Genomic DNA, 13,344 nt, shown 5'->3' with positions numbered 1-13,344 from the left:
GTGCGCCCTGAGTTTGGACTGTCAGGTAGAACTTCCCAGCCGGTTACATAATAAATTATGCTCCTTTAATAACAATATTTGTAGGGAATAAGTGGGAGTGATATGTGCTAATCGCTGTTCAAAAAGTTTGGCTTAGTTTGCTGTATAAGAAGAAAAAAAATGCCTGCAAGGCTGAACTGGGGGCCTAATCGAACCTAATTTATGCAGTCCGCCATTAAAGGTGTGGCGGAACTTTAACGGCTGTAAGCTTTTAGGACTTGTTTTACTTTTTACAGCGATTTTCGTAGAAAGTAAAACTCGAATTTTTTATACAGAAGTCGTCCGTAGCTAAAGGTTTTGTGTCGCTTACGTTTCAAACGGTCACGTAACGGTTAGCTCGGGCTAATTAACCGCCCAGCCGGTTGGCCGCTAACGTCCCACACTCAACATGTCCGCCGGGAAGGTCCACGTCTGCTCGGCAGGAATGCGGTAGGCGGGGCTGCTAGGCTAGTGTCAAACTTTGGGAATGACAGGAGTGCTGCAGGATTCGCAAAGAAGGGGAAGTGTCGCCCTTGTTGGTCCTGTTTGGATTACTTTGACATCTTTTCACGCACAGCCTTTGGATTCGCCACCCTTTCTACAGATAGCACGGCCTCAAGCAGAGACTCCTCAGCCATGTCGGAGGACCTGAGCTCCCAACCCTGGTCCATCAACAAAGATGATTATGAGCTACACGAGGTGATTGGTATGTGATCCTTAGCCTGTTAGCTTCATGTATGTGTGAACCAACAGTCTGGGAATAACCTGCCGTTAGCGAACTGAAAAAAAACAAACAGGGAGGCGAACACAACGTTAATATCTCCCAAGTGTAAAAAGCGAGGCATCTTCTTTCTTCTGAGCTAGGTTGAGTTCGTCGCGTTTGGTCAACTTGGTGATTCTAGCCGGGCGGTGTTGTGATTCTTTCAGTGGAATGTTTCGAGTGAGAGCGGTTACCCCGTCCGCTGGGGCTATGCCGAGGTAGTAAACGAGCGTTCCAACGTTACTGTCTGGTCAGGCTCGGACTATTTGCTGGAGAAAAAAAAAGAGCCGCTTTCATTGAGCAGCTAGCGTGATAGTTTGTGAAATGGGGTTGAAATACAAGACTTTGTTGCCATAAAACTATAAAAATATGAACTATATTGTTTTAAATTAGTCAGTGTTGGTATTTTAAAAAGAACCCAACCTCCAGAAGGCACGTTGGAAACAACATATTGTCAAAATTATCTTTTTTATGTGGAGAAAACACTGTATTAAGGCTAAAAGAAAGTATTAAGCAGATAAGACAAGTTTAACTTGCTGTGTGTGTGTGTGTGTGTGTGTGTGTGTGTGTGCGTTCACGCCCATTTCCAATTAAAACACACTGGATATTCAAGCACATAACTTTTTCTTTTTTTTTTTGTTTTCCTGCATAGTCCAGAGATTATACTTCATGGTCCTACCTCGAAGTATAGGGTATTGTTTTGGTCAATTTCCTGCCTGAATTAATCCAGAGCTCTTTGGAGAGGATTAATCAGTATTATTGGGCTTCTAACCACGTCCCTCACAGAAAATAAGGAAAGTAATTTGATAATTTGCTGGGTAACACCATCTGTTTCAACCAGGCTGGGTTGAATCTACGAGTCAGTAGTTGTTAGGCGACTTTTAAATCATTTTTTATAACACAATAATTGCTTTGTATGCCCACCTTTCCACCTTTTCCTTGGCAGTGTCGACCCTCTGTGAGCCCTGATGTTGCCCGACCTGAGGAATGACTGTTTTTTTTACTTGTGAATTATTAAATGTCCCACCCCACAAATCGCTGACCCTACCCTACCTTTGGCTGACTTTGTTGAGGTTGAGAATATGAACTGAGTGTGTAATGAATAAGCAAAGTATTGTCCTCCTTTTTAAATCACTTAGTTTGTGCCTCTGGTTTACTTTACCCCAGTGGTGCGTGCTTCCTCTACAGGGAAACTGTGTGTTTATAGAGAGTCCATTCTGCGGGCCCTAAATTAACCTTTTTGTGTATTTTTTAAAAAAAGTCTTGGATTTAACTCTAACCCATTTCTACATTTCCTCTCTGGGTTTTCTTGGAAAAATTTGATCTGGGGCACCCCACAAGATAACGCCCTGCGCGTGGAGATAAAGCCCTTCTTGTATAGAAACCAGTCCTGTGGCATTTTACTACGCAATGTGTGACACAAGTTGTCAGCATAGGTTTGAAACTATTTCAAGGTTTGGACTGCAGCATGCTTACTTGGGGTTAAGGCGGCTGATCATGATTGAATCGTTGAGGTTAGCCTGGTTTCTTCCCCTCATTTTTTTTTGTATTTTTATAAATGACCAAAAGCCGATTACAAGTTGTGTTCTTGAATCTGAAGGAGTCGGTCTACCTTGTCTATCATCTAAATTAGCAGCACCCTCTGTGTGAGGCTGTGTTTCCAGGCTCCTTGTGAACACAAGGTAAACAAGAAATATCCTCCTGTTTGGCATCTGCTTCTGTTCAGATGAAACATCGCCAACACTCCTGTGGAGCTCTCCCAAGTGCAGCGCAACTTTTCTTGTTTTTAATTCAGGATTAGGAGAGAAGTTTTTACTTAATAAAAAACTCTTGCTGTTCTTGTCATGTAGATCAGCGACCACACTGAATCGGAGTAACTCCAGTAAGTCGTTTTCCTTGAGTTATTATCTTGATATTTAGTCTTTTGGGAATTCCCTAAAACATAAACCCATTCATAAATCACAGTAGAGCATTTAACTGACTCTAATCCATGAGATAAACGCCTCAATTGGAACGATTGGGTAACTTAAAAGAAAACACAAAGTCAGTAAGAGTGTGTGTGTTCGTGTTTGGATGGCATATTCCCGAGGTTGCACAATCAGTCAGGGGTTGTGAGCTGTGGTGGTGTTTTCGGGGTGTGTACTCGGGGAGGGGTGTGCGGGTAAACACAGACGCAGTATTGAGTGCTCCAAATGAGCAAAATCATTGCAGGCTACTGTTTGTATTAGAAAGTTAATATTAAAATAGGCTTTATTATAAACTTAGAACGTGCCGTGCGTCTCTCCTTCATCACTCGCAGTGGGTGTTAATGTTTTAACTGCTTTAAAAGCGTGGCTGATTAAATCAAAACCCATAGAGTGGGTTTTATTAGATCATTTTCCTCACTGTCGGTTAATATCCCGTACGGCACAGTACATGCACACAGTGCAGTCTTGTTTTCCCACCCCACCCTAGTGCATGAACTCCAAATTGAAGATGTATGGATCCACTCACTGATGGACTCAGCAGGTAGCCACGAATTGAGCAGCTACTAAACCCACCTTCTTCTCCCAGCTCTACCAGAAACCGATGGAGACACTATCTGAGATGTCTTCTACAGCTCTAGTTGCTCAGCTGGAAGGCTGACATTATGAGGATGGCCCTGCATACCCAGCATGCCCAGCAGAGATATTGTTTTGGTAACTTCCCCAAGGGAAAGAGGACTTGTTATTACATGGTTCACACCCACTCTTTTCACCCCACTGAGCATTGGATCATACTGGACGGAGCCCATAGGAAAAAAAAAAAAGTACCGCTCGCTCGTTCTGGATCAAACTTTGGATCATTTGTGTTGGCAAATGTGGACTGGAAAACTTTCTGCTCTCACTGTTTGTGTCCACTGGACAAGCATGTTTCCTCCCTGCTCCTTGTCCTGTCCCTTAGATGGTTTAAAAAAAAACAAAAAACGTAAGGATGATTAAGTTCTAGGAAACTTAGCACAATGGAAAGCAACATTTTTACTTTATGACACTGTATTCCAGGATAGCAGGAGTAATACACACTAAAAAAGACAAAGACAGCAATTTTCTAGCCATGTGTGACATTTCTCATCGTACCTTTTTTGAATAACGTGTGGAATGTCAGCCAGGTATGCGGAGGAAATGTAATAAAAGATGACTGACAGTACAAGCAAGCGAACCAGCCTGGCGAGGGCAGGGAAGACAAAGTGAGAGCTGCTGACCTACTCCATTAAGAAACTAATTCAAGGCTAATCTGATAAGATATTGCTTTTTTTTATTTTATTTTGTGCTTAAAAAAAAATGAACAGTTGGTATGTTCTGTCTCGACTTTACCAAGCCCCATTTCATCAAATATTTTCACCAGCAGAATGTTGGCCCATAATGTGAGATTTAAATGGCCTGCTGGTATTTTAATGGTCTTTGAGCCGCTTTAATAATTTTAATTAAGTGTAATGCCGTGTCCTCGGTAAGCCTATTATTATTCTGCTGCTTGCTATTCCTTTGTGTTGCTATCTTGTTTACTTCATAAGACATTCATAGAGACCACCACCACCAGAATAGGAGGAACGTAAACATTCCATACTCAGATGTCAACTCCCTAAAAAGCAAACATGTTAGTTTAGGTTAATGGCAAGCAGCCCTCACTGGAGTATTTAGACTTTTCACAGTTCACAGAGTCTCGCATGTCCCATTTATATACCGCTAGGTTATAGTATAATGCTCCAAAGGCTTTTCCATGCCAAGCTCGATTTGTTTTGAGGAAACATGCTTACAGAAAACACGGGCTGCTTTTTTTTTTTCTTCCAAAGATCATGATTGTTTTGTCAATGTTTCCCCCCTCCGCAGCAACGATCGAGTTGTTTCACCCCGTCTGCAACTTTTTTTTGTCATGTTTTTTCCTGACACACAGCGAGGTAGTTTAACGACGTTCACGATGGCCGTTCATGCAGTCGTCGACTATGAAAAATGAAAATGGAAATACGACACGAACAGAAATCAAACACGCAAACAAACGAATGGAATTCGACAAAGCGAAACTCTTATGTAACTTTGTGTATCACGCCACATTTTCAGCTGGCAGCTGGATCATCTTCATTTGATTTTTTTTTTTTGCCTAATGCGTTAACTTAATATATATAGATTGGATTTGGCCGTCCACTTCCAAAACAAGCTGCGTCTTGTTGTTGTGCCTTTTTTGGAAATAGAAAACACAGAGAGAAGAACTTTGAACGTTTATTTCTGTTTGTAAAGAGCAGGCCTCCTGCTCTGTTCATAATCAGGCTCATTTATTGATTCATTTACGAGAGAGAGAGAAAAAAATACCCACTTGCTTGATATGCAGCCTGTGCCAGGCTGTTTAGCAGATTAGATGTTGGCCTGACTTTTTCGAAACCTTGATACTACTGCAGTGCTTCCCTTCTTTTGTGTGCTTCCTCCCAGTCGAACCGAGAGGGGCGGCGGCGATGTCGTCTGCAAGGATGACAGATGTGAAGACGTGTTGCTTATTTAATAAAATCTGACGTGTTTGTGACTTGTGTCTGTTTTTAATTCTCCTCATAATAAGTTCCACATTCCCCAGTCAAAAACTGTTGCTGAGTGAATGTGACGCCCGTAATGGTTTGCAATCTCCCCTGTGTGCATCATAGGATAATTACTCAATTTACAGCTTTGGTTCGAACCTCAAAGGTCCTCGTGAAGTATTGAATAATCATGTAACTGGATACAAATAGTAGAGGCATGACTGCTCTGTGCAGAATAACCTCATGCTAAGCTTGGAAGTAGCAAATATCAAAGAGCATCGGCCTATATTAACTCAAGGTCCCAACTGGCTGATAGATTGGGCTTCTTCGGTCTGAATGGCTTGCAGAGGCTCGGTGCCCCTTGACCTTGCCTGCTGCAAAACCCAACCACCCACCCCCCACTTCGCTTTTTCACTCTCTAGCTTGTCCAACCACCCCTGACGACTAGGCTGTTTGTTTGTGTGGAGGAATTTACACTCCGCCGTGTACAGGGCAACAGGGCTCCCTGTGGTCCAGCAAGGGCTGAGCTCCCCATCACTGGCTAGTCTCCAGAGGTTTGTTTGGTATTGCTGGTGCTGGTGGTAGTAGGAGGTGGCGGGGTGGGGGGTGGGCTGAAGGATATTTTTACAGCTCTGTTTAGCCCCCTTTTAGTTTTCGAGTAATGGTGGAGCGATCTGTGATTACTTGGATGCTGGAGAGTTGGAGCTTTATCGCAGGTTGCCAGTGAATAGATGGCACCCACCACAGCTATAGGATTTCAGGCTTTCACACGCAGTATACTCACAATGATTAAAATAACCACTGCCGTCAATCAATTATGAGAAAATGCAAGAAAATTGCACTTTTATTGGATTATCTAAAGAGTTTGTTTTCATTTAGTCTCAGCTCTATTGAATAGGTTTGTGCTGGTTTATTCTCTGCTTCCCTCACGTAGCCTGAAGTCATAATTATGTCAAATAAAAGCAGTTAAATAAAATGCGGTCACGTCTTCAGGGACAGCTTTACTTTTTAATTAAAATGAGGAAACTGTTTTTTTTTACTTTAAATATAGCCCTTTTAAAAAAAAAATCTCCATACACCTCTAGCTCAATGAAAACACCAAAACAATGAGCACTTTGTTAATATTTTGGGCATAGCTAAGATGAGGGAGGTTAGGAAAAGCTTACTGGAGGCTGAACCGACTCACCTCTCACTCTTTTTCACTCACCGAAGCCTGTTGCCAGAGGAGAATGTGCTCGCAGCATTGCACGGCGTCACATATATTCCAGAGATCTTGTGGAAACAGCCGTGTGTGTGCGTGCACGGCATCAAATAAGAGCACTGAGGGGGCAGTGAAATGACCTCACACGATGCAGGAACAACAGGCGTACCTCTTCTGGAGAGGATTTTTACAAGCTTTTACTCCTGAATATATATCACGCGTTATTCAGAATGAAGATTAACCCACTGCTTTAGGATTTAAGCTTGAATTAGACTGTAATTTATGTGCTGTTTGTTTGCAAATCAGAATAGTAGTTGTGGTGGTATAAACTAGTGTAAATCCTCCAGGTTTTAGAGCTGCTCTCACATTCTGGATTATGGTATTTGGTGCTGTAAAGAATAATTGACAGTGAGCAAAATCTTCCAACTATGCCCTAAGGATATAAGGGCCAGAAAAAAGGGATGTTTCTTAACTACATATTGGTTTCCCTGGCCTGGACCTCCTTCAAAAGCCTCCTGGGGATGTGCCTCGTTTAGCAGAGTCACCGGCCCCAATCAGACTCGCTTCATCAGGCAGGATTTGGGAAAGCTGATTCATAATTGATGAACAGACAGTTAAGCTGTACCAAAGAGAAATTGGATGAGCTGTCAAAGCAGAAGTGTACTTAACCTTTCTGAACCCCAGAGGTAATCATAAAAGTTAGGTTTATTACCCTCCAGTGGCCATTATTTTTTGGATGTAGACAGGAGTTAGGGAAGGGGCAAACAATTGACAGGGGTAGCCTGAGGATGTGAATATTAGCTGAAGTGAATGTGCTATATCTGCCAAAGTTGTCTTCAACAATAGCACCGGGAGCCTTGTCATTGCCTGAGATGACGAGTGTTAAATTCGAGGTGGTAAAATGTTGTTTTCCTGTCTGTCTGTTTCAGGGAGTGGGGCCACAGCAGTGGTTCAAGCAGCTTACTGCATACCACGCAAGGAGAAGGTGGCCATCAAACGCATCAACCTAGAGAAGTGCCAGACCAGCATGGATGAACTCCTGGTAAGACGCACACAACACAGCTAATTAAAAGTCCAACTTAAATGAAGCCTAACTGCTCTATAAATCACTTGTCCTGTGTGTTCGCCCCCCAAGTTTTTTCATAAATTCAGCAGATGATGTTGACGGCGTGCTCATTTCAGCACAGCCAGTCAAAGCTTCCTTCTATCGTAGGCAAAGCAGACTGTCACACTGAGCCAGACAGCAGCCTGCTGCACAACACAAGAGCCACGTTAGCTGTTCCTGCTAAAGTCTCCTTCTTATCTAACTTTCAAACATGTACACACGTCTCATCCTTAGCTTGCTGAATGTTTTTTTGGCCTTTTCAAGCTTTATTTTGACAGAGACAGCTAAAGAGTGACAGGAATGTGAGAGAGAGATGGGGAACGACATGCAGCAAAGGGCCGCAGGTTGGATTCGAAGCCTTGGGCCGCCGCGGCAAGCATTGAGCCTTCGTACACGGGGAGGATGCTCTATCAACTGAGCTAAACGACACCCACAATTTCTTTTTATTGATTGATCAAGTGATTCTTTTCTAGACTGATCTAAAACCAAAGAACCAATTATTCTAAGATGAATCAGAATTCATTTACCCAAATTAAATATCAAAAACCTGTCTCACCATTCTCTTTTAAAAACAAACAAATGTAACAAGAAACAAAGTATGCACTGTACGTCATAGTAACCCTTTCCTGATCTGGAGAACTTGACTTAAAACCTAAAATGGTTATAATATGGATTTAATATCACTAAAGTAACGTGCAGTTAAATGTTAAGTGACACATTGTGGAGGGTTGCGTTACAGTAACAGCAGTGGTGCAAACATTACCTTCAGCATGCGGCCGATATCTCTTAAGTGACTACTTCTGAAAGCACGTTCAGCACGTTGATAATCCTAATATATCATGCTTGGGTGCAGCCAAAACGTAAGCAGTAGGCGCTTGGTCTCGCTACACAGCAACATTTACTTGGAACCTTTCACTTTCATGCATGCGTGCATAGCAGTTGTACTGCTGTTATGAGCCATTTACACCTTGCAGTGCATCGCACTTTTTGGTTTCTGTCTAATATGCTTCCACACTTTGATCGTGGGCGAGCCGTTATCGCCGCAGCTTGTTCTACGGGGGAAATCCACAGATGTATTAAGGAAAAAAAGAAAGACGGTGTGGCAAATTAACCAGCTCTTGCTGCAACTCAGGCTTCTAGAAGAGCATACCATATTGCATACCAGAATGAGTGAGTGGGGGGGGGGTTACTGTATTAGAAAATAATGCTCAAAATTCTTACATTAATTTCCACACCCGTTCTATTTAGCACAACTAATAACATGCTGTCTGCTCACAACATGAATGCAAGTTTGGTTTCTTTGTGTTTGTTCCCCTGCTGGTGCTCAGCCTGCCAGGTGCTGTCCGTCAAACTTCAGTCGCCTGAGATGAAAAGAAGCATTTTTGGTTTTTCCAAAGACCTTTTTCTTCTGTTTTAATATTAAAAAAGACACATTAACATTACTTTTTGACTACAAAAATAGACGATTAATGCGATTTCAGTTGGCCTTTTTGTGACCTTGTTACTTTTTATGCACGGTCAAACAGAGCTATACTCACAAGATTGCGTTCAGATCTTTTGTCTCCGTGGTCTGCACGTGTGGATGGAGTTAGTTCCGCCTCTGCTTTTCATTACTTGTTTACTCCAAACCCTCCTCCAATCATCCCTGTCACTTCAAACACTATTCTGGTTGTTCTCTAAAGTAGGACTCCACTTACTGGCAGGAAACTGTTAGACCACCACACCGTGGGACATCTTCCTCGCGGCTGTATTGTGTCTTCATGCCCTCAACGCAGTCTTGCACCGCGGCTCGGCACGTCATTTACTCTATGACATGTGGTTTATGATTTAGCTCAAGGATCATATCGAGCTCCTCTGCACATGGTGCAGTGTGTGGCTTGTTTCTTATGTCCAAAATGTCAGCTGAATTAGTTTTTTTTTAATTTGCCTGGTACTTCACAGTAAGCGTTTTCCCTTGGAAATGAGCCGTTGTTAACTTTGACGGAAGGAGTGATTGATGGATTTTTCCAGTCCTCTTTCCTAGTTCTCATCCAAAAGTCTGCGAAAGTAACCTGTGGGAAATAAATATTGTGTAAGCCTATAAGCGTACATGGACGATCATGGCTAGAGATCACTGGCAGGTTTCTCACTACTCACTGGCAATACTAAACTGAGGAGGAACACCCGCCCTCCCAACCCCTGCCGATTTCTGGAGGATGAATCAGGGGAATGTTGCTCCCGGATTCTCGGAGCAGGCGGTCACATGGAATACAGCGAGGTCGGATTTCCTGCCTGTGGTTTTCCCCCCCAATTCCACAGCCTGTTGGGTACCCGGTTAAACGTTGAGGAAGCATTAAATTGAACCCAGATTGATTCTCTACAGAGGATCCCGCAAGTTTTTTTTAAGAAGGCTCTAGGTCTTTACCTGTGAGATTCATTAATGTGAGAAAAAAGCAATTATCCGCCATGCCTCCATGTGCAGTGGTATGTCGTAGTTATTCCTGGCACAGCAGTTTGACGGACAAACGCTTTTGAGTGACTGGAGCTAGGTCAGATGAGGAGGAGGCTTGTTTACAAGTTGCGTGCGGTGCGGTTCTAATATCCTCTTTCATAATTACACAGTTGTTGCAAACTTTGCTCACAGTGTTTTCAGTGTGGCAACAGTTGCACAATACCAATCAACTTAGATAAGATACTGAAAGTGTTGAGGTGGAAATCATTATTTCTGACATACGAAGTCTGAATGGCGGTAAAGGAAATGATTCAGTGGTGTATTTGTTTTCTCAGCATTAAGATTTTAGCACGATTTCCCCTCAATCGGCAGTGTCTGTTCCTCAATAGCTACTCGTATGTGCGTGCTGCGGTGAGATTGGTTCATAGAGAGCGTGTGTTAGGCTCTGAGTAAGTGATAGTGACGTAACATTGCTTCTATAGTGGCTTCTCTGTGCGTCTGCCATCATTCTGTGGCACCAGTTTGTGACCCAGCACTGTATTCACTTTGTGACAATAGGTCATTTATTTATTTTTTTTGTGTGTGCTCAGTTTCAAGGTCTGCAGACTCGCCAAATACCGTGAAGATCAGGCCAAATATAGAAAAATATAATTGACGAGGACTGGTCTATTTCCTGGAGAATCTGTAGGAGTCTCCAGAGGGTTTAGTGTTTAGCTTGGGCTTCGGCGTGAGTCTCAAGGCCCATTACATGTTAGAAAGGTCATTTTTGTTTATTAAATAAGCCAAAATGATCTCACCCTGATCACAAAGAACAGCCTGTTTTACTCCCTTTTGAATTGACATGTTGAGGCGCTATCAATCAAAGGTTACAGATTCTATAAACCAGTGTGAGAAAGAGAGAGACGGTTTTATTAGATGGGTGGAAAAAGGGAATGGAGGCGGTCTGATGTTGTTATTGATCAGGATTTTTGGCTCACATCTGCCTTCTACAGAAAACAAACAAAAAAACAAAAGATGTCGCACAGTTAACTCATGCAAAAACACTGGGCAAGGAGAATAAGCTATGCTAATGGTATGCAGCTTATGAATGTAACACAGATGGTCATTATTAACAGTCACTCGACAGTGATGTCCCGCACAGGTTGCCGTAAGTAAGTGCCTCCTCTGATGTCATCTGCGCCTCGCGTATTAAACGGGGAAATTTAATCACGGGAGAGTGGAAGTGTTTGTGCTGCAGGCGGCTTTGTGTGCGAGCGGCGCACAGACACAGGTGTGTCACTTGTGGTTTGCGGGTCGGATGGTTTGAATAAAAGCGATCTGAATGCCCGTGTTTCAGGATGAGGTCATTGTAACACCCACGACCAAACACAAAGGCCAAAAGAAAGACTGTTTCTAAGAAGAAGAAGAGTTTCCCCTTTTCTGTTAGTTGGATGTTTTGTCTTTGTAAAGGCATTTAATTTGTAGAAACACCAAGTATTTTATAGATAGACATAGTTTGGTGTGTGATTGTGCCACCGAGGCCAAGAAATAAGCATTTTGAGTAACAAATAGTAGTGAACGTTTTAAGGGTGTGCGTCTTTGATTTAAGTGTTTTTCTTAATGGTTTCATGGACTGGTTGGATGAGTTTTACATTACTACTGAACCTGTGTGTTTCATCAGTAGCCAATAAAAAAAATGATTAGGAAAATCCATGCAGGAGAAGTTGCATTTTAACATGAATGGTCCTGTGTGCAGATGTTATCATGCAGGAATTCTTACAATGTTGTTTTCCAGAACCTGCAACAATATTTTCCCAAAGCGAGATTTCCTCACGCGTCAAAGGTTGCACAGAATATATGAATGGTTTTCAGCGACGAGAACATTTCCACTGTCTTCACCGCAGCATAGGTTTACAGTGACCTAATACCCACAACAAAGAATCTCTCTGTGATTCACACATTGTCTACTGGAAAAGATGGGAAAACCTGCCAGCTGCCAGAGCACGATATCCTCCCTGTTATCCCATTGTTTGCCTTTTCTGGGGTTACCCTGGCCCACAGCGCTGTGGTGACCTGCCTCTTCCACTGTGCTGAGAACGGAGGGGAGGGGAGGGAGCAGAGAGTGCCAACAGGCTATATCATTATTGTTCTCTCTCTCAGCCTGCAGTATCCAGAGAAAGAACGATAGACAACCCACAGAGCTCGCCGTCTGGCCGGACAGACTGTGAATTATTAGACTGCTTAATCATCAAAAACGGCTTTAGGTTAGAGCCCTTAGAGACGTGTACGGACTCACCTGTCGGTCCCTTTTTCTTGACTGACACTCCCCTTAATTGTCCTCTACAGATCTGTGTGTATTTAAACATGTCTATGCCCATCACAGTCTAATGACTTTGTTTCATGCCCAGTCTGTATCCGCCCGTGTTATGACTCAGTTCATATTCTTAACCCTCTCTTGTCAAAGTGCTTTTCTCTACCATGATGTCACCTGCATGCCTCTCAGCAGAGGCGCTCACTTGAAGGCCACAGGCTCAATAGTGATGACTCTGCAGCTGAGGCATACTGTACTGCTGCTAATGCACAATTGTGTGAGCTAAGCATTTATGCTGATGGAACATCAGCCTTTGATTGCTTACTTTTTGACCCACAAGCATCTATTGATTGATTGCCTTTTAACAAATGTCCTCAGCCCCCCTCCCCGTATTCAGGTTTCTCAGTTGATAGGCTCATGATGCACCGGTCATGGCATAACACTCAATAGCTATTTTAGATAACAAATTTGGGGAAATTGAGTCATCTGTGGTGGAAACCCATAATTAGATGAGATGGTAGTTATTGATTTCATCCAGTAGAGAGATACTGCAGGTCTGGCACAGCGGAGCTTAGCACAAAGACTGTGAGAAGCAGGGAAAACGCTCGCCAAGCTCCATGAAAAAATGCATAAGATGTAATGTCTGATCTCAACTACGGGAGTTTGATATAAATGGGTTTGATGTCAGATAGTTTCTCACATACTTCAGCTAACTTTAAATGTGAAGAGTATTCACATAAAGAGTTGCTATTGGAAAATATATCTCACAGGACAACGAGATGTGATTAGACGAGGGCTGCAACTGATTATATAACTGGTCATTTTTATTTTATTCCAGATTAATCAGTTAATTTTTGGTCTGTAAAATATCCTAAAATCTTTAAAAACAAAAAATGTTGATCACAGTTGTCCTTAAATTTCTTCTTTTGTCCAACAAACTGCCAAAAATAACCATGAAAAATCCAATTTACTCCCACAGAGCACTAAAATCATCAACATTCACATTTGAAGAGTTGAAAA

The 13,344-nt window shown here is 42.6% G+C and overlaps 1 protein-coding gene across 1 annotated transcript in view; it reads left to right on the top strand.

The window, feature by feature from the left end:
• The first annotated feature begins 36 nt into the window (after window positions 1-36).
• oxsr1b (oxidative stress responsive kinase 1b) overlaps window positions 37-13,344 on the top strand; it is a 37,219-nt gene continuing 23,911 nt past the window's right edge. Inside the window, exons 1-2 of the mRNA XM_019267535.2 lie at window positions 37-724; window positions 7,428-7,540. Coding sequence (XP_019123080.1) covers window positions 655-724; window positions 7,428-7,540 — 183 coding nt within the window. The 5' untranslated portion in view covers window positions 37-654. The remainder of the gene's footprint in view (window positions 725-7,427; window positions 7,541-13,344) is intronic.

The sequence above is a fragment of the Larimichthys crocea genome, chromosome XXIII (genome assembly GCF_000972845.2).
Source record: "Larimichthys crocea isolate SSNF chromosome XXIII, L_crocea_2.0, whole genome shotgun sequence".
NCBI lineage: Eukaryota > Metazoa > Chordata > Actinopteri > Sciaenidae > Larimichthys > Larimichthys crocea.
Note: the sequence above shows the minus strand (reverse complement) of the source record. Positions and strands in the feature narration are given on the sequence as shown.